Source organism: Lepisosteus oculatus, chromosome 10 (assembly GCF_040954835.1).
Source record: "Lepisosteus oculatus isolate fLepOcu1 chromosome 10, fLepOcu1.hap2, whole genome shotgun sequence".
Taxonomy (NCBI): Eukaryota; Metazoa; Chordata; class Actinopteri; order Semionotiformes; family Lepisosteidae; genus Lepisosteus; species Lepisosteus oculatus.
The window spans coordinates 35,070,255-35,092,370 of NC_090705.1; the positions used below are offsets into that span (position 1 = coordinate 35,070,255).

Sequence of the window (22,116 nt, forward strand, 5' to 3'; positions counted from 1 at the left end):
TAATAGTCTATGAATCTTATGTTATTCTGTTAATAAACATTGATACAATATTAAAATTGGATTTTGATTGAATTCCATATTTGTTACCTGTAAAACAAAATACTCTAATTTTGTTACTCCCTTTTAAAACACAGTATATGCAACCCCAAAACTAAGATATTACAATTCTCACATTTTCTACATATTTTTTTTCTATTTGTTTGTGTGGTAGTGTACTTAATAGCTGTACATACAGTATATTATGTTTATCCAACCAGTTGGACTCTATTTAGATAATGGAAGATGGATTGCAAATATCGGTGCATTTTCTTATTTGTCTCTGCAGATTACATCTTTGCAAGATGAGGTTGAAAATATTTCTTTGATCTGAAAGCTAGTGCACAGCATGATCTTCCAGGAACAGGCTAAAAAACTCAACTAGTAAATGTCTGAAACAATTTATAGTTTAAATCTGTAATCTCAGTGTCGCTTTTTTATAAGTGATGTCTATTTCTGTTGTTGCTCTCCAGAGCCCTTTCAATTAAAATACCTTCAACAGAACACAGAATATATAAAATGTCTGGAGTGGTGCTTGAAGCTGTGTTTTAAAAACTATAATATTGAATACGTGCCAAAAGAGCTCAGGCATTCATATGTCCTGTCAGCATTGCAGAATGATAAATGGCTGAATATAATTTTGTTTTCAATTAATCTTTTTAACAAGTCTGCCACCAAGTTTAATTTGGAATTTTTTTTAGTCCTCAGATGTAAACTTGTAATTTGCATAATTACTGTACATATAATCACGATTAAAAGAATGGATTATTATTTTTTTTTTAATTTATTTAGTTAGCTCATGGAACAAAAACCCGTTGGTGTGATCATCTTTATGCTGACTTCAATCAAATGGGCCAAAATATGTCAGTAACTCAGGTACTAGTACAAAATACAGAAAGGTAAAAGACTAAAAAAAGACAAAAAAAAGGTAAAAGAATTGTACCAACTTGCTCTATACCTGGAACTGCGAACTCTCTTATGGAGCCAATTTCAGTTAAGTAAAAATTCAAGACACTTCAGTGTAGAAAATGGCATTTGGCCGTAAAAAACAACAGGTATTCAGACAGAATGAAGCATGAAAAAAATTTTGTCATTGATACAGAAAAAAGATACAGTAGTAAAAGGTGGAAAATAAATACCTCAGAATTGGGAATGACTCTCTGAAGAAGTAGGAGAGAAACAACAAAAAGTAATGTTAGTAAAAACAAAGTAACCCCTTAACCAAGTAAGTGATTCAGCAGAAGAAGTTGGTATCCTTCCCCAAAAAAAAAGGCAGCAAGGAGTTTCTTTCTTGAGCAGAGCTTTCAAACTTACAATCCATTAAATGTTCTAAGCTCTTATCTTGAAGCAGGTCTTCAGACACAATGCAAGCAGAAAAGTGCATGCCAGCAGTACAAGAAATTCCCATCTTTAAATATACTGTACCAATACTGTGATATGGGTCTTTCTACAATGTAGATTCAAAACAATCCAATTTAAAAAGTATTTTATTATATTAGCTTCAAATATAAAAAAACGTACAAGAGAAAAAACATTCCAGTATGGTTTGTCATGTATTCCCTGGTTCAGCTTTCCAAGTAACCAATACCATTTTTAAAACTAAATATTTTCCATATAATAGAGAAATAAATAATGCTTTGGGATAAAAGGGACACAAACTGACAAACTGTTGTAATTGTAAAGGGTTAGACCCCGATATAAGTCTTATAAGAAACCCTGTGATACATTTTAACATTCATGGTTTGTCTCTACAAGAAGTGATTTCACCATGATGTCTTACTAACCATATATACCCAGGTTTATTGTACTTGATTTAAGCAAATGAAAATGTAATATATTTTGTGTATTGTGTGCAAGAAGAATTTTTAGAAGTCCTGTATGCAGAATTAATTTCACATTGCAGACTGATCATTAAACCAATCATATAATGCATTTACTGTATAGTACACCAGCTCTATACTAATAATACAGCCCTATTTCTGCATTACTATCTTTTAGAGGTTTGAATATTTAATGTGCCTCACAGAAAAACCTAAATAGAATTCTGTTTCTATTTTTTAAAGCACCGTTTTAGTGCCATGCTTGAAGACTGAGCCCATTATACTATAATTTATATAAATCCTCTGTACCTTAAAAACTGTGATGTTTTTATAATGTTATTTTTATTACCTCTTGTACGGGCAACTCTGAGCAGGATTCTCTCTGGGCTCTTTGGGGGTCGCAGTGTATGAGCATCCACTGCAGCTCAAACTTGAAGAAAAGAAAACAACACAAGTTTACACTCTCAGTTTTTTTTTGCTAGGTACAAAATACTAATGATTTTTACTTGCCTAATTAACAATAGTTGTAAATATATTTACATTCGTTTCAAAGGGTAAACCAAAGTTATCCCAAGAAAGCTCTTACCACAACTGACGTACTGGAATCAGCGTCAAGCCTTCCGATGAGAGTTTCCCCTTGTACATTGACTTCTCCCTTGGTTTTGATAGGCTTGGATCCAACAGGCTCACAGTCTAGATAAAGTGTAACTTGGTCGTGCTCCACACCCACCATCACTTTGTGCCACTTATTATTGAAAAGTTGGGACAGTCCTGGAAAGATGACCACCTGCAAATTGCTGTCTATGCCAATGAGGAAAAACTCTAGGGCCTGCTGGTCACCATTGAGTCTCAGGCCCACCTGCTTGTAGCCATCATCGTCCACAATTTGCCACACGTTCCATACTTTATTGACAGTGTTTTTGACCATGCGGAATGTTGTCACAAAAGAATACTCCTCTGGCAAACCATATGGGAAGATTACCCTGCAAAGTAAAGGATACCAGAATCATTAATTTTGCCTTTTTGTGCCCCAGTATAGCCACAAAGTTACATATAAATCATATTCTGTCACAATATTTTAAAGAATTTATGCAAACTTTATTTAGAACTTTCAGGATTACATTTCTTGTGTTTGCATTAATTAAACAGCACCGTCTGACACAAAACCAGTAAGGAGCAAGTTCATTAATATTTCCACCCAGAAAAGTAGGAAGAAGAAACATAAAATTTGGGCTTTTGAGTCTTCTGCAGATGTTTTTTTGTACTTTTCGATGTCAAATTAAGCTTTACTCATTAATTTGTAGTCAACGCACACTGACACAACTCCCCTAACAAACCTCACTAAACTAACAATAATTCCAATATGTAAAACAAACAAATTCTGCAATGCAGGCCTCTCAAACCTAATAAAAGATTGTTACTATCAATTGCACTTCTTAGCTTTTGTAAGTACTGAAATATCTCACAACTATCTCACAAAGTTGTCCTTTGAAAATAAGCCTCAATGAAAACTGCTAAATATCAAGCTAAATTAAAAGTGGAAAAGGGTTAGATATTATTTTATTTCGGAAATCTCAAGGGTCATTTCATTGTGATTTTTGTTTTTTGTTTTAATGATGTATTTAAATTAAATATAATCATCAGTACACAGAAGATTTAGATTCTGTACATGTGTTCTCCTAAATTATACAAAGGGTGCAACTTGGTACTTCAGGCAATGTTTTTCACTGTAGCTTCTAATAATGTTGAATCTCAGCCATTAACTAGGAGTTTTGATTATTTTTAATACAGTAGAAGGCATGGGGCTGATTGTGGGCTTAACCAGACATGGCGGAAAAATACTTAAATTGGTTCTTTTGAAAAAAAAAACAAATATATGTCCGTTGTTTCAGGGAGTGTAAAATTAGTTTTGACTTGTAATTAATCAAACTAATAAAATGAATGTTCAAAGCATTTTAGTTTCTGTCAAGCATACTAGCTTAGGTAAAATTTGTTAATCCTTTTTGACAATGGAAACAATGTTAATATTTTAATGATGCTATAAATACAGAATAATGCCTGGCAACAGCACATCCAGCAAGAGACATCAATTAAAGTTTAACAAAGCCATGCTTTTTTTCTCCTGTACCACTTGCTGCTTGTTAACAAGCAAAAAGCGCTATGGGTGGTACATTTATAGATGAATACTGCCGCCTGTTTTTACCATCTTGTAAATGGATCAAGGCAACATAATAAAAAAAGAAGTTTCCTGTAGAACAATAAAGAGAAAGAAGGCAACTTTTTAGTATCCTGTGGTTGCACAGCTTTCAAACTGAAACCTGGGCTAGCCCTTATGGTATATCTAATGCAGTGGCTTAATGAATACAAAGAGAAATTCTGAGGACACTTAGGAAAGCCAGGTCTTGACATAGTTTTCTGGTGTATGCATCTAAATAGATGCATAGATGAAACAGCACTCTTCTCAAACGTAAAATATGTCTGGAAAATCACCTGCAATCTATGAAAAAGTGTACAAAATAGTTAGCAATATAATAAAAGCAAAGGTTTAGCAATACGGACACCTTAACAAACCTAATGTAATTCTTCTACTTATAATTGTTTCAAATATTTCTCCTAACACCTTTAATGATATTGAACATTTCTGTTTACACAGTAATACAGTATAATAAAAAGTAAGATGATGAAGAGAGTGCTACATACAGTAAAATAAAGTTAAGATGACATATTTCTTGAAAAATATTCACTTATTCATTAATCATAAATAGCAATAGTATTATATATATATATGATTTACAAATCATGTAATGGAAAGAAGTATTTTCAAGAACTTAAGTATGACCTAGAATTTTCAATTACAGGACAGTGATATGCTGTAATCACATGCCAACGTCCTTGTAAAAAACAGCTGCTTTGTCATAACATTTGCCCCCAGGGACAACTTTGAAACTTTAATATGAATACTGTATAGAGTATATGCAGATTCCTTCTAATTCCTGTGTGCACAAGTTTAAAGAACAGGGCTTTTAGTGTCCTGTAATGTACAAAATCTAAGTAAACCTGACTAGGGAAACTATTTTATTCATTCAATTATTTTAAAAATAATTACACAGATATGGTTTGGAGAGCCTACATCCTGAGACAATTATAAATTCTTTATTTTTTGGTTTCAGAGGCTTTATAATGGACAATTATACACAGTTTATCGCTTTTATATAGACATTAAAAATGTATATTGTTTGCATTTTCTTAAGAAATGGTGGTGCATTTTAATAATTCATTATCAGAGTTTTTTTTAGATCTGTGAATGAGATGTGTATTAATAATGATATTTAAACCTTCTGGAATGTTTTTCAAGACTTTTAAAACCAAATCTTTGTTTTTAAAGGCATATGTTTTATATACCTCTTGCTGAACTTAAAAAATACATCACAGTTAAACAATTGGGCCGACTGATTTCACAGTTAAACAAACAACTGGATGATTAAAGAAAAAATAAAGAAACTATTTAAATGTCATTTAACCTGGTAAAACAAGGAACTGCACTGGACAAAACTTGGCTCTGTCCAGAAAATAGAAATGTCTGTTTTGGCTATCCCATTGTTATTTGATTCATTTTCATTTTTTCAAAGGTTTTAAATATATTTGTCTTTGAAATCACATGTTCGGTTGGTATGAAACATTAAAACCTACAGTAGATGTACTTATAATTCACAACAAGTAAAATGATAATCTCAAGCAAATAGAAATAAACTAACTGAATATTTGTTTTAAGCAGTTGTTGGAAGCAAAACCTAGGGAATATAGTAAAATACACTGTTCAGTATGTTGAGTAATGTTTCACGGAAATAAAAACAGCTACATCCTTTCTGTATGTACAAAAAATAGGAAACAAGCTTAAACTTGACTAGGCCCTACTGATTACCTGTTACCGTAATCCGTAGTGTAACACCTGCACAGGCCCTGTAATGATACAACATCTGCAGGATTCTTTGTCGTACCTTGTTGGAATTTGGAAATTTGCTTCTTTATCAAGTCTGTAAGCCACCTGCAATGCTGTGGATCCTTCGACCTTTTTGACGCCCTTAAGTGGGATGACATCCAGCTGGAACTGGCTGATCAGATCAAAACCTTCAGAAGAAGAAAAAAAGACTTGGCATATCTCTTTATTTCTAAATAAAACCTTATGTACCGTATGGTATTTTCCAATATATGGTACGTCTGTTATCATGTAGCTTGTTACTTCTTTAATATCCCGTTCCCATTGACAAATGCTTTCAATATGAAATCTGAGCCAGTTCCAATGAATGAGTCTGACTCAAACCTAAACAAACCTAGGTATATTGAGAAATACTCATTGTAATAATAAAAATATTGGCTTGTCCAGATATTACTGTAGCTTAAAAACAACAAAGATTCCAAGATCATATAAATTAACATTTAAATAGCAGATGTTTGAAGTGTAAACAGAAGAACATGTGTATGCATGATGCATCATATCCTTAAAGCTGTTTGTTTAAACCTGAAAGAAAAAAATAGAAAAATTAGCCATTTACGTTGAACAAGCCTCCCACTATACTGAAGTATACTTTTTATGATTGGAGTTTTTGGTTTCTTTCTTTAACTGAAATGCGTTTGACTGAATCAGATTTGATTCATTCTGCTGCTGCACGAAAAGGGAAAAATATGCTAAATTAACAGTGTGTTCATGGGACAAACAACTCAAATATTCTTTTTAAGGGCACACAATTCAAACTTGCTGAGTCATCTTCATATTTCATGCTTTTCCACTTTGGATGCCTCATGAACCATGTCGTTTCCTATTGTAATCTTCTTACATGACTTAAAATTAAATTCTCCATAACTATGCCATAGCTTTTAATCAATAAACATTCTCTTTAAAACTATATAGTTCTATAAAAATATTAACAGGCTGCTAAAATATTCTCCTCTTCTAGAATGAATTAAAAACATCTGTTTATTGTAAATCTAAATTAATTTTAGTTGAAAATTGCTATGTCAGGGCTATTAAGAATAAGTCTTTCAGAAATTATTGCCTGTAATGTAAAAGACTTGAACTTTAGCCAAGAAATTTTAAACCCTCTGTTATAGAGTTTCATTTACATTTAGATATTTGCTTTTGGTTGCAAAGAAAAACATAAACTGAACATAGAGTGCTGTGCTGGATTAAAGCCTTAAACCATTTAAGCACTTTCAATCTTTAATTCACTTTAATTCAGAATTGAGAGCTACACTGAATGCAGAGCCATTGATTTCTTTACCTAAGAAACACACTGCATGATTTTAGTTAACTAACATATGTGCTGTTTAATCACACAAACCATGTTATCAATGAAAACAGATAAAAATATTACCCGTTTTTACCTGGAAGGTCATCTTGTCCGACTCGTATCTTTGGACACGAAGTGTCACCATCTAAGCGGCTAAGATCAACTGCAAAAGAACATGCACCTCATTAATATGAGAAACATACTCAGGAATTTAGGAAACGTTACAAACGACAGAAAGCCATTTGGCTAATCTAGCTTATTAATTTTCTAGCTGCTAATTGATACGAGGATGTCATCCATATGTTTCCTGAGAAAAGCCAGGACATTAGGTTTGGCTAAAAGGCTGGGTACTGTAGCTTGTTCTAGACTCTCATATGTCATATTAAATGAAAAAGTGCTGGATCTTCTCAGTTTTAAATAGACATCCCTGCAGTTTCTATTTCTTCTGCTTCTGCTTTACTGCTAATTCTGATGACATCTAAACAGTAGATTGATTTGCCTATTTGAGCTTGTTTCATCATGTTCGTACATGTGGTTCTGTTGTTTAATTGTTTAGGAAGTTTAAACACGCTTTGTACAGCTTTAAAAATCTGGCAAAAACATTTTTGTTTATGTATTTTTTTCATATGTTAGCTACCTTAGTGCCTGTGAGGTTTTATCCTTTTGAATACTTATTCTCCATTCCACACAATTTTGAGTCTTTTTGTATCTACAGTACATTTCAATTCACCCAAGGTGTGAAAGTAAATAAATAAGCGAATAAGTGAAATCTTTTAGAAAAACCACGAATGCATTTTTCTTCTTTTAGATTTTAGATCTGGCAATTGGTTTTTTTATTTGTAATTCATTGCTATCCTGTACTAGAATTGAACAGATTAAAACATCTGTCCTCCAGGGTGTGCATTTATCAAGCAATTTGCCTTTTTCCTGTACTGCTGATCACAGCAGTAATGGAAGACCTATAGCTCTGGAGAGAGGACAGATGTACAGGAGCTCTCATTGATAGCACTGTGGGACTGAAGTGGCCTGCCAAGCCTGTGAAATAGGGAAAAATGAGCCAAAATGATTAACTATTTGTTATAATGACCATGTACAGTATGTGTGAAGTAGACTGGTATGTAATCATAGCACCGATTAAGAAGGACATTTATTTTATAGTGGATTTCAAAGGTACATTCTGTCCAGATTCCTTCTGAATAAAAATCTCGATGGAAATAAAAGACAGACTACTAATGCTGTTTGTAAGTGGTGACCCCTGCTGTCAGGATATGGATTATCTATGATGGCACTAGCCAATAACCAGCTATTAGATGTGTAGCATATCTACCTCTAGAGAATTCCCAGTTTGAATCCCTGCAGGGGAGTAATATATAATCACCTAAATCAAATCTTTGCAATTGATGCCCAGCTCATGCTTCTCCTTGTGACTTTGTCTCATTGGTGTGGTTAAATGTATTTCTGTTCTGAGCGTTCTGTATATGGAGAGATAAGTCCTGTAAAAGGTGATCTGCTGAACAGAAACTCACCGCATATAAAAACACTGAAAATTCTCTCCTAAAGAACAAAGGGGTATTTTTGTGATTGAAAATAAGTAAAGTTAGTAATAACGTAAGCAAGTAAAGTAACCAATAAAGTCATACACCAAATAAGGGTCTAAGGTAATTCTGTAAGCATATTTTTAAATCGATAATCAATTGTGAAAATAGGGAGTTGACTGACTAATTAATTGCCCTTCAGCAAAAATGATAGTATTACTATGAAACACTAAAAGAATGATAAAAAATGATTAAAGAAATATTGCTAAAAATGTACCATTTAACAGGCTGATTCACGTGAAATGTACAGTATTGAGAATTTAGTAAATGGTACTGAAAAAACTACCCAATTTTGTGGAAAAAAATAAAACAGACTATTACTTAAATGTACTGTAATTAAATTTCAATAAAACCGATGACAAATTTCACTTTATCCTAAAAAAATTAATAAATAGTCCCACACATCAATTCCCAAGCATTTACATTGCTTTCAATTTACTGTGTACCATACATGAAGTTAATACTTATTTCAAGAAAAGACCCAAATAAGAAAATTGCTAAGTCAACCACAAGATTGTTTTTCTTAGGGGAAAACAATACATTAAGTTAAAAGATCTTTACTGTAGAATGACCTAGATTCATCCATGCAGAATTTTGCATAGAAATAAAACATAGTTTTTGTTTCTTTTGTTTGAAATGTTTTGTGTAGGTTAGGGTTTCAGGAAAAAGCAGATAATAATTTCATGATAGTGGGACTTTAAAGATTAACATACTGTACTTGCTGTTATGATTAGTTATCTATTACCATCTTAATCATTCTTCTTGTCTTCAGTCTCTTATTTCTCTCTCACCCCTTTCTGCCCTGTTTACAGTCTCCACCTTTCAGTGCCTATTCTGTTAAGACAGTTTTTGTGATCACCCAGCTTTTAGCTGAATACTTCAGGAACTCTTCCAATGGATTTCACCAATGATTTTGTTTCTCATAGTTTGGTAGTGTAACATCACATCACTTTCAATGACCTCTTATCCAAGTCATGATCATGGTCTCCTGGTACCTACTTCATTAGGCGCACCCTGGACAGGATGCCAGTCAATCACAGGGCAGACTGACACAAACACATGCACACTCATTCATTCCAGGGTTTTACAGAAACCAATTAACCTACCAGAATGTCTTTGAACTGTAAGAGGACACTGGAACACCTGGAGGAAACTCACGTGAACACAGGGAGAACATACAGTACAAACTCTACACAGATAGCAGCCTACAAATTAAACCCAGGGCCCCAGCACTGAGAGGTAGCAATGCAAATATTGGTCATTTATTTTAATTAATTCCACATATTCATCATTCATACTGTATGCCTTTTACAGAGACTTCATTCCAATACAGTAATTCTTCATGTGTTCAGATCCACAGCTCCTGGCAGGTGGTCTTCTGTCACAGCAAGTTTATCTTAATACACATTTTTAATGTGGGAACCATAACACCAATTTGAATCCAGGTTCAGGAGACATTTGGCACATGATGAATCACACGAATAGGTTGTTTTGACGTTTTTTTTTTAAGTGGAAAGTGCAAGGGAATCATACAGTATACTGTATTTTCTTCGGGTGACTCAGTTTGTTTGGTCACTCAGAAGACAATATAATCCCTATAATACTGGAAACAATTTGGTATAACAGGTTTCATGTTACTGTATGTGTCTTGCTTGGATACTCAGAAGTAGGTTTGTGAAGGCATTTGAAATCCCAGATCAGACTTCCTAATGAGTTTTTGTGAACTGGGAGATTGTGATGCAATCAAAGTAAAAGATTATTTGTAATTACCTAATTACAGTATAAATTAGAATCTTGGCATACTGTATAAGTAAACCAAAACACTAGCTCTTTTATTATTTATTCAACAACTAGAATTACCTGAACCAGGGAGGCTTATAATAATAAGGATCTCATCCAGCAATTTCTTGAAATAAACCAGAAAATCAACAATATGTCTGTATCAGGTCATTCAAGTAGTCGAATAAATAATAAAAGAGCATGAATAATAGGAACAGGAATAAACTCCTTGAGGTAGAATTGCTAAATCAAAACTAGGGAACAGTCAATTTAAAGGGAAAAGGAATAAAAAAAACATTTAAGTAAGTGATCAATCACATTCTGTTTATAAACCTATTTATACACCATGCAATTTTGTATACACTATGCAATATTAGGTTAAAATGTAATGAATTATACAGAGTAAAATTAATGATTGGGCCGACTTATTTCAGTTTTAATTTAACTAAACATCCAGGACACCACTAACTGTAATGCATGCAGTGCCTAACAGTACATTTATCTAAAAGGGAAATTTAAGAGCTCTACTACAAATTAAGTTGATCTTGTTGCATTTCTTTAGAGAGACTATTCCTGAAAATTAAATGTAAGAAAAGAATGGCTTGGAACTTTTTGTCTATAGGTTTTCAGTTTTAATATCACTTTCAGTAAAAAAAAAAACAAGCTCAAATGTCAAGCACAGAGTATAACCTGTTAAAAGACCTGTTTCAAGAGTAACTCAAAACCTTTCATACACAGCCAATTAACTCAGCAAGGATAATATGGAAGGTTGGGGAAAATAACAATAAGAATGGCTGTAGAGCCAACTAACTGAGCCAGCCAATTAAAAAAAAATGAGATAATGGTTGGTGCAAAATAACAAATACTGTATGCAGCCTACTGAGTCAGTGTAACGCTGCATATTGAAATGGTGAAAGCCAAGATGTTTTATTCATGTCTACATGCCATTCTAACAATATTCACAAAGAAGAAAGCATATCTAAGCTCATTGTGCCAGAAAAAAAAAACATGTGCCAGAATAGTTTCTCAGTAACAACAAACAATAACATCACCAGGTATACAAATAGTATTGCCTATTTAGTCATATTTTAGACCAGAAATTTCTAAACCTGGTCCTGGAGAGCCCCAGTTTAGTGTAGGCCACCTGTTTCTAAATTGGGAACATCTATAAGATATTGATGTAACCAGGTAATTGATGTGGCCAAGTAATGTGTTAAAATAAGATTAAAATTGAAGCTTTTGAGTGCTTAAGGGCATCCAAGTACCAGTCCCAAATAATCTTTAACATAATTTGACAAATCACATTCTTATATGTGATTTACAGAACAAATTCTGTATGTCATAGTTTGGAACATTAAATTCTACCAGGTTTTTAGAATTTAGTGATATAGATTTCACTTACGACAAATAACGGGTGTCCATAGTACTGAAAGGAGAGCGATATAAGCTGAAGTGTGTCGGTGACTCCAATGATGTTTTCTAAAGAGAAAAAAATATATAAAAAATTGCAGCATTGCAACAGCAATAGTACACAATATGATTATTCTTAGAGGGACATTAATAAATAATTAATGAAAACAATTCTAAACTAGTATCGGTAATATTCATAAATTAATGTTGTTTCATACATTTAACTGCATTAACATAGTAAACTAATACTAAAAATAATTTGTTATACCCATAATTCCAGGTGTAATGTTCACCTTTAGCAGGTTCAAAATAAAGCATTTATATTTTAACACAAGCCTTGTATTTTAAGACCCTATAGGTTAATGAGTTTAAAGGTATTGTAATGAATACACCCTGCGCATAACAGGGATCTTGGCCACCTAGGATAAGGAAGGTCTTCTTTAGCTCAGCCGGCAAGACCCCTGTTGAGCGATGGCGAAGACCCGGGTTCGCGCCCATGCGGTAAAGAACGCACTGGGGTGGGGAACGGCAAGGGCACAAGCCCTAGAACCATTACAGAATTAATGGATAATATTGAAAATAAAGCAAAACATCTGACATGAAGTTTAGAACTTTTTTTCTGTTAGGTTTCTCAACATACTTTACTGACTTAAGGAGTAAAGGTACTGTAGGAGGATGTCAGATGTGCAGTACTGTCGGTGTTTGATCTTACAGCATTACATACTGTATAGTTCTTCTGAGCCACTCAGCCTCCATTAAAACAATAGAAAGATGACTCTGATCACATTAACACAAATATTATATGCCTCTTCTTTTGTTTGTTTTGTGTTGGGACAGATGGTTCAGACAAGATGTCAGACATCTGAACAACATTCTTCTGAAAACTGTTGGAAATGACCTGCTACGATCAGTCACCTGACCAGTTGGTGTAAAACAGCAGCATTTTTAGAGGCAAATCCAGGAAGTTGAGACTTTCAGTTCGTTAATATATGCTGTCCAGGGTGACAGCACATCCTCTGCAGAGAAGGGAGAAGGGATTGTGTGACTGTATTTTGAGTAGTGACAGATTGTTTGCACTGAGAGTTTTGAAAAAATATTTTTTTTTAGGTTGCAGAGACTTTGTTTGGAAGCCTGTAAGCAGCTTAGCTGCCTTATTACTTTAGAGAGGGATTTTAAAAAAAACCTTTGGGTTTTGTCTATGTTTTATTTTGTTTTTTAGTTTTGTTTGTTGTTCTTCACACTGTTAGATAAAGGGTACTTTTTGGCTTTGTAAGAGTGTCTGTTTACCTAGGATCAACCTATCGAAAGATTGCTGCTGTGGTACACAACCACCTACAGTAGGTGTGTCACAAACTCTAATGCTATTTATGCACCTTAGTATGTTCTGATAATTTTCAAAAGATCTTAAGATCTGCTAGTGCACTGCTTATGAAACACCCTGAGAGTTGAGCTGATCTCCACAGTCTAGCTCTTTAGACTGACAGGTAGATCTTCTTATATTAATCATTCTAAAAATCAAACTAAGCACCGAAGCAAAACTCAATAATTTAGAAAGATGTATAAGTATTTTTAAATGTTGGGGGGGAGTTTGGGGTAACAAAAACAAATTAAAAATTGACTGCCTACAAAACAATACTTTGGATGCTGAGTTTCTAATATGTATCAAAACTGTTTAGGCTATTTAAACAATAAGCCTCAGCAATAACAAGCAATCCATCTCCTGTTTTATGATTTGCTACCATAATGACAAACTTGTATTAGTATAATATGTCTAGCAAATGACTATAGGGAATTGTTTAGAATAAAGAAGCATATCAGGGTTTACATCATTCTAACAAACACAAAAATGTGGGTATTGTACAGTATTGATAAACGATAATACAGGAATTTGTTCAAAACATGCATCTACTGAAACACAAGTGTTTTCAATAGAAAGAAAAGTAATAATTGAATGACTGCGCATGATGCAAACAATGCTCTACTATGCAAAAGGTAAGAACTTGTAAAGTGAGAAACCCATTGCTGTTCTATGAAATTAAACATTAATAAACAGGAAGAACCACACTACTGGTTTCACCTAAATTACGTATTTCTTCCTTGAAACATATAAAATAATGTTATTCTATTAGAACAAGATCTGGTGGCAATGTTACTCTTTGTTGATTTAGTTTGTTTGGAGATGGTAAAGAATCCGTATTGAGTAGCATCACCAAAATCCTTTTCTAGTACTTCAGCTGCCTTCATGCACTCTGTGTTGTATACAGCTGATGCAAGCAATGTGCTGCCCACCCCCTCACCTCAATAATGTGAATTTCATCTATCATCAGACTTATGAGGCCAGTAGCAGACATTGTTTGGGTGGGAAGGCTCAAAGAATGACTAATAAGTTACTCAGCAGTCTTCTCCCTAAGGATGCAAAAGCCACAAACAAATCAGGCTTTTGCTCTGTGTACAAAGCAATGTAATACAATCCTATCTATCTAAAGTAACACATTACAATGTATCATCAATTTGTATGCAGAGAAATTAGATACATTGTGTTCTGTATTCAAAATATTTAGTGTACTTAAACCTACATTGTTTCCCTTGGGTATTGAAATACGTGTACCGAGAGCCTAAGATGTTTCACCAGTAGATCAAGATTTTTTTTCTACACACATTTCAAACTGCAGGTGGAACACAGTTTAATTAAGCCAATATGAAACCAGTAAGGGGACTGCATAATTCATGCTAGAACAAAAATACTTTTCTGTGCAAATCAAGATGACAAAGTGACTCGTTTTTAAAAAAGAAGCCTTGGAAAATATTTCTTAGAGATAGAATATTGAATAACAGAACAACCGTAAAGGATCTGATCATATACAAATGTAGTCGTGTAAATCATCTGGTTGCTTTTGGCATAGTCCACGTCTGGGAGAAGTTGCCTAGAGAATGAGATGCTCTACTTTGCATAACAGTAGAAAAGTCCAGAGACACTTGGAAAATTGGTCTATAAGGGACAGGCCACAACTTGGAAAACAAAGGGTCAGCATACTGTCTCAGGACTGTCATGTTCAACAGTGTAATCAGGTTACAGTGGCTACAGCACATTCCAAGAAAAATTACCTGCAGATTAGCAACATGACTGCAGCTCACTGCTTTGAAAATGATGTGCGTTCTCCACAAAAATGGTTTTCAGTGTAACATATTGGAAGATTAGAGATGAAATTACTATCTTTTGTTGCAAGAGAACACCTGAGGTCTCAGCTGAGAGAGTGGAGGAGTGCTTTGTTTTTTTTAACACGATTTTATACTTGAAAGACTTGATAGAAGATTGCATGTGGAAATGTTATAGGGAGCACTTAGTTGACTTTTGCATACCGATGGGATGGTTGAAATGTGATGATGTGGGTCTCCTTTTGCAAAAGCTTTTGTGCAGATATAGGTTAACCAGTCTTTTCAGCAATAACAGTATAATGATAAATTACTTCATCCAGCGGTCTCTTTGTTTCTTAACACTTCAGTCTGGGAAGGATTTGGATAACAATAGCATAAATTCAAGGAAACTGGTAGGACCAGTTCACCAGCATCATTAACTGGAGACTGTGATTGGTCTGCCTTCACCATTATCATCAACAGGAGACAATAGCGATTAGCCAGCCTTCATCTGCTGCTGCAGGAAGAGTGTCAGATCCCCGAAAGCAGACCATCCAGGGGATGATCAGGTCAAAGCGATGTCAAGATTGTGGTCATATCCAGGCAGATCATACCCAATTTGATTTCATAATAAAATATGACCTTTGATCATTTTCTGTGTCATTTTTTAATTTTATATTTAAAATCTTTAATTAAATCTATTAAAACATTTTTTGTCACCCCTTATTTGATTGCCACCAGTGAAAGTTATTTCCTTCATTTCTTTTATTTTATACCATTGTAGATATTTGTTATAATTCTAATGATACTATCTTTACCACCCTAACTGAATAGTTTCATCCAAGTTGTCCTCCCCCTTCTTTCTTGCCTGTGGAGTTCTGAAATGGCTATTCTTAGTCTCAGTGTAATTCAGTAGCAGAGAAAAATGTGAATGTGGGACTGCACTGTAAAGTACGTCAACGGATTAAATGCATTTCTTTATATTAAAAAGTTTTGGAGCGTTTAACATTTCCTTGTCTAAAGAGTCACGTAAGATATCCTTATTACAATATTATAGAGGTGCAAATGGCTATTGTCAGACACTCTGAGGGTATAAGAAGTCGTCATGTACAGTACATAAAAATGTAATTAACAAAGTTTAATAAGCTTCTAAGACATTACCTTTTTAAGGAGCTCTATAAACATTAATATGTGAATAATCTATGTATTATTCATAATACTAAACCTTTCTCACTCTTACTGTGACGCGTGGCAACCATAGGATAATAAAATCTGAATATTATAGAACATGAACATTACAGTTCTAAGTTCTTTGCAAGTATTGAACATTAAGTTCTTTGCAAGTATTTTTTGTCATTCCTAGAATAAGAAATATGCCTTTTAATCTATTTTCAAATGCCAGGGTTGTTGCTGATTTGCGCTTATACTTGATTTACCTTTCCTGGTTGATTATTTGTTTTGAAAATGTAACCAAGTAGATTTATGATCCTGTATGATGATTTATGGTTTATGATGAACACTAAGTAATGTGCTAACCAAAGACCTTGTAGAAAATAAATAACTGAACTAACTGAACTGTGCCATTATGAAGTGTTCCCACCAAAAGTGTATATTTTATTTAAAGAGCAGTAAACACAATCTCTCAGACGGTGAATCATTTTTTCATCTGGTGTTTTGTCAATCAACACCATCCATGAAAACAATAAATAAATAATGCACTGCTAATTTAAGTTTTGCATATTTCTAGTATCTAAAATTATAGTGGTGCAGTCCAAATTGCTTACTTAGTTTGAGTGCAAGTATGAAGTGTGATTCTGGTAGACAGATGGCAATATCCCTGCAGGGCATAGGCCAGATTTTTAGACTTAAAGTCTGTGGCATCTGACATGTACCAGCACTACTGGTTGAAAGTCATCTGTCTTAATAGATCTCCATACAATACACTTCTTTCTAACAAATTAGAATTGTCAGTCAAAATAATTAATAAGCTAATATAGTGGGTAGCTTTATGTTAAATGTGTGCACTCTAGACTATCTTGCAAAGGGACTTTGGAAGGTCATCAAATGGCTGGGTGCGTCATAGGTGTCAGGATTCCAAACAAAACTGCTGATGAAAATTTAATATTAACTGTGAAGCTATGCAGTCTCTACAAAGCACTTACCAATGTGATGAACATGTGATATGTTCTAAAAGCAAAAGCCAACAAGTGATCCTTTTAAAATATATCATTTAACATCCCAGAGGATGCTTGCAAAATGTTACTCGAAATCTAAAGGCAGTACATGTTTTTAAAACCACTAAGGCAGATTTCTGGCTTGTGTGTGGAAGGGGAGATTACAAAAGAATATCTAAATCTTGGCCTAGGGCCTATCCCATAATCCAAGAGCAGCTAAATTTTTTTTAGAGCTTAAATGAGAAATATTCATTCAGATTGACAGTAAATTTGAGCTTTAGATTAGGTCTTTCAAAAATAGATTTAAAACCTCAGCTCCAGTTGCTTGGCAGATAATATACAGTATCTAAACTACTGTACTGTATATGCATGTTGAGACTAATAGCTAAAATTACATGAAATCATCAAACTTCATTTTATTAGACTATCTCAGTAAATTGATGTAAAAGAAAAAAAAACAGCACAATATATTCCATAGTATTATTGCTACTGTACCATTTTTACTTTGTTAATGTGTGTTATTATTGATAGGTCCATTAGCTTCATGAGTTTTATCTGAGAAAAAATCCTGAAAGGTTAAAAAACAGCACAAATTGTTTCCAGGGGATTTCTAATCAGATGTCAACCGACAAGCTAAGTGAAAGTAATTGCTTCTTTGTTTAAAAATGTTTTGAACATCAGTTTTTAAGGAAAGTATGTCTATGATTAAAATATATGAATGCATAATTTATGAATGAAGTGCTAAACTAAACATGGAAAGCAAATACAGTACATGGTGGTTTTTCATATCTGTTGTCAGTAATTAATGCTTGTTACAAATACAGCACTTATAAGGTATCATAGACATGTTCTGCTTATAAAGCTATCATTAATATATTGCATAATATTAATTCACTTATTTAGGAACACAAAACTACTAGAAACTACTACAAAGAATGCAACAAGAAAAGCACAGCACATTGATTTACTGTAACCAAGAGTATATTATACTTTAAAATCTTCAGTGAAGAGATGGGTCTTTTAGAGAGATTTGAAAATGTTGACAGTCACAGAGTCTTTAATGGATTTGAGCAATGAGCTCCACACATCTGGAGTTGCACACTACAAGGCTCGTTCACCCATTCTATTGAGCTTGTTTTCTTGGGAGGGCCGAATAAGAAGGGCTGAGTCACCATATCTCAAATCTTGTTTTAGATAAATACTTTCCACTGTATTAAGACTGATAATTCTATTTTATGCCGAAAACTTTCAATAATTTTAATTTTTGACTAAATCTTCATGCAAGTTCTGGTACAACCCTGAAGCTCTTGATGTGCAGTTGTTTCAGTCTAAGCACCTGCTAAACAAAACATTGCACTAGGGTTGCGTTGGAATAGTGATGACTTTGGTGGGTTGCTGACCTACAGGTAGACTTTACAATCGTGTCGTAATGTTTCAAAGGCCCTTCTGTTTGGTTTCAGTTCATGCACAGACGGATTATGCCAGAAAATTAAATGATAAAGGCGTCAAATCCACATTCTGCAGCTATTGATTACCAGGTGATCAGAACCCTACATTGCCAAGAAATCCTGATTACAAATGAACTTCTGCTTTCACTGTAGTATGTACCTGCTAAAATATACAAGATGCAATAACTGTGTATATATTCTATTTATAATATGTTCTTTATAAATAATATTTAAGAAAAAAAAAATACCTGTACATATAAAGTAAAGGAAAGGTATACAGGAGTTAGAAGCCTCTGTATAACCTTAACATTTGGTTAAATTAAGAGAATTGTCTGCAATTTCTTCATCTTCATCATTAATCATTAATAGAATTAATGAAATAGAAAAATTATAGTTTGAAATGATCACATAAAAACTTTAAATGGCAGAGATTGTATGGTGAATGGTGGATCATGATTTGAATATAAATTAATATCCCAATTGAATTTCAGTGGTTTTAAACTACAGCTGTGGGTTTTTGCCGATGACCTCAGGTCTTTCAAGTACATTTGGTTTATACAGATAAGGAATGAATGACCATGAATAACCTCTTCCATGAAGCTGCAAACCCCATTCATTTAATTTTCTTTAACAAATATAATCTCACAGGGGAATGTACAGTATGAGAACTTGATCCTAAAGTACATTGCAATCTCTCGGCAGCATTCTATATATTCATTTTGCCATCAGTGTGTAACAGCACTAAAGACACATTTTACTACTACCATTACTAGTACTACTACTAATAATAATGAACTTACCTTGGTAAGAAAAATATATGGTATTCCATTTTTAATTCCTGAGGACAGGAGTGCACTGATGTAGTTAACTAAAAAGAGAAAACGTTCTAAAGCCAAAATATCAGGTGAAATAAACATGGAGTATATTGATTCTAAGGAGTGTTCATGGTGATAGAAGGCTAAAAGAACCTGCAAAGGAGATGCAGAAAATGTTTGAGAAGTCTCATTTTTTTGCAGCCACCTTTGTTCATTAAATTCTGATTGGCCAAATGTTTTCAAGAAGGTGGGGACTGATTTTTATGACCCTTTCGTGAAAGAAATAGAAGCCTTGGGGCTTTTACTGTATTACATAGCAGAATTTTGTAACAACATCTGTTTGCTATATGTAATTCTACTAATGAGTAGTTTTACATCAGGGATATCCAGAATAGTTTTAGATTAATTAGAGGGGAAAATAGGACTTTTTTATTCTTATATTGTAGGTACTGACTGGGTTTACCTTTTTTCTTTTTATGAAAAGGTCACTATCATAAAGAAGGCTGTGGTCATTATATTAATATAGCATTGAAATAGCATCTTAACAGTTCAAAGATTCTGAAAAAAAAATCTGGGGAAAAATACTGTATATCTGAAACCATGAATATCCATCATTTGCATCCTTTTACTACTAAACACATGATATAATTAAAGAGTTTTACATGTTTTAATAATGTAAAATGCATAATTAATACAAAAGCGTCCCAGGTTCTATATCCTCACTTTACGAGGTAGTTGCTCAGACCCTAATTAAGAACAGGAGAGACCTTCCTACAGTAAATTACCATGACTTAGTCCAGGATTTTGAATAATGAAGGTCCGTAAAAGCACTAGTAAGACCTCTAAAGTGCTTCAAAAATGAGTCCAGAGATGCTTTAAGCAGGAAACATTTGAAAGAACAGTCCTACCTTTGAAGAAAATCAAATAGTTGGTAACATTTTGTTGTCTTTATCTACAGTGATTTCAGTTTTCTTTTTGGCATAAAGGCTGATTATTATTAGATTCAATCTTGGTGATTGACAATATCTGTCCTGAAGTAATTGTTGATATACTGTCTTACAAAACGATCATTTTTTTACTGAATGCTCCTCCAATACATTCTGTCCCATTGCTAAATCATCAACCTAGTTAAGATTTGGCACAGTTATGCTTTTGTTGGGTTTTACATTTTTTGGATTTGCAACTACACCTATGTTCTTGTGATCTGTATACTGTATACAGTATGTCAAGCTTTAGTTTCTTATGCCCAAACATTTTGTCATGTCAGCTGTTACTCTAAACAAGCTTTTAAGGCTCATTTTTAATTAAAGATATTCTTGAATGTTTTATTCCAGTTGCAGTATACTCCAAATTAACTTGACATTGAGAAAGTGGAATGGAAAGAGATGAAACATGTCACACTTAACAGCCACGTACAGCCACTGCAATTAACAAAGTACTGAAGAAACAAAGCATAGTAAATTAAAATTCCATAATAAAATGTTACCACACGTAGAAATTTCATTGATTACTGTAGTTAATGAGAAAGAAAAATAATTCTGAAAAAGATAAAAAGCAATATTTCCCTCTTATGTAGGCAAACAAACAACCTTTTCACATTAAGTCTCAGTCTCTAATATGGGGTCACTAAAAACTTCTGTTCATAACAACAAATGTTTTGACATGTGTTTTTATCACATTTGAAATAATATACCTCGATTGATTTATGTAAGACTCTGCTATTGTGTAGTTTGCAGTACCTATAATTTTAAACCACACATTTTCCTGTAAAACATCTGTTATAGTTGAGGTGAGATGTGTGTGCTGGGGTTGGGGGTGATGGTCTACCTGCTACAGTTAGGGGCCACTGTCACACCTTATCAGCATGGAGACCCTGCTGCCTCACCTCTCCCATGTCACTCATCACACCTCTGCAGCTCCTTGTATTGTCAGCATAGACAACAGAGCAACCCCCTACCCAGAGCTGCAACTGTTGTTAAATAGAAACAATGGAAAAGCCACATGTTTTGAGTCTGATGTCAGTATTTCAATCATGGTAACAGAAAACAATAACAGCTTCTGATACTAAACAAATGGGGCACTTAAATGATGGTCGAGAGGCGTAAATGGAGAAATCCTGAATCCCTTTATGTACATAAGATCTGGAATCTGGGATTTGGGGCCTCTCTTGATGAACTGTGCTACACAAATGCAATTGCCTACAATATATATAATCCACATGTTCTTTAGAAAAGATATGTCTATGATATATATCATTACTCCAGTTAAAATATATTTATTTTAGCTAAATATATTGTGTGTACTGTGTGCCGTGAGTTTAATGCAGCCACCCAGGTGGTAAAATCTAATAAATTGTTATTAATGAATTATTATTTGAACATAATGCACCAAATGTCCATAAATATGCTTAGTTGTCTAGATGTTTTATAGCCAGGTTGAAATGAATTGTTTTTTGTAACTTGACATCTACTTCTGAGATCGCCACGCTTAGTGGTTTAGATCTTTGTGTACATTAGCTGATTTCAGATTCACAACGTCTTGGGTCTAGATATGCTAATACAAGATTATTGTCTCCATACAGTATGTCAGGTTTTGCAACAGAAAATGTTAAGAGTA

The 22,116-nt window shown here is 33.8% G+C and overlaps 1 protein-coding gene across 3 annotated transcripts in view; it reads right to left on the minus strand.

Annotated features, from left to right (window-relative positions):
* Window positions 1-19,658, minus strand: part of LOC102690827 (collagen alpha-3(IX) chain) — a 45,187-nt gene extending 25,529 nt beyond the window's left edge. The window contains exons 1-7 of one of the 3 annotated variants that reach the window (XM_015356835.2): window positions 19,486-19,658; window positions 11,921-11,997; window positions 7,239-7,307; window positions 5,855-5,984; window positions 2,443-2,839; window positions 2,206-2,286; window positions 1,176-1,196 (exon numbers count right to left, since the gene is read on the minus strand). In XM_015356835.2, the coding sequence (XP_015212321.2) occupies window positions 1,176-1,196; window positions 2,206-2,286; window positions 2,443-2,839; window positions 5,855-5,984; window positions 7,239-7,307; window positions 11,921-11,997; window positions 19,486-19,514 (804 nt within the window). In that variant the 5' untranslated portion in view covers window positions 19,515-19,658. Of the gene's footprint in view, window positions 1-1,175; window positions 1,197-2,205; window positions 2,287-2,442; window positions 2,840-5,854; window positions 5,985-7,228; window positions 7,308-11,920; window positions 11,998-19,485 lie in introns of those variants that run through there. The other 2 variants (XM_015356836.2, XM_015356837.2) reach the window with 2 other exon arrangements.
* Window positions 19,659-22,116: the final 2,458 nt, after the last annotated feature.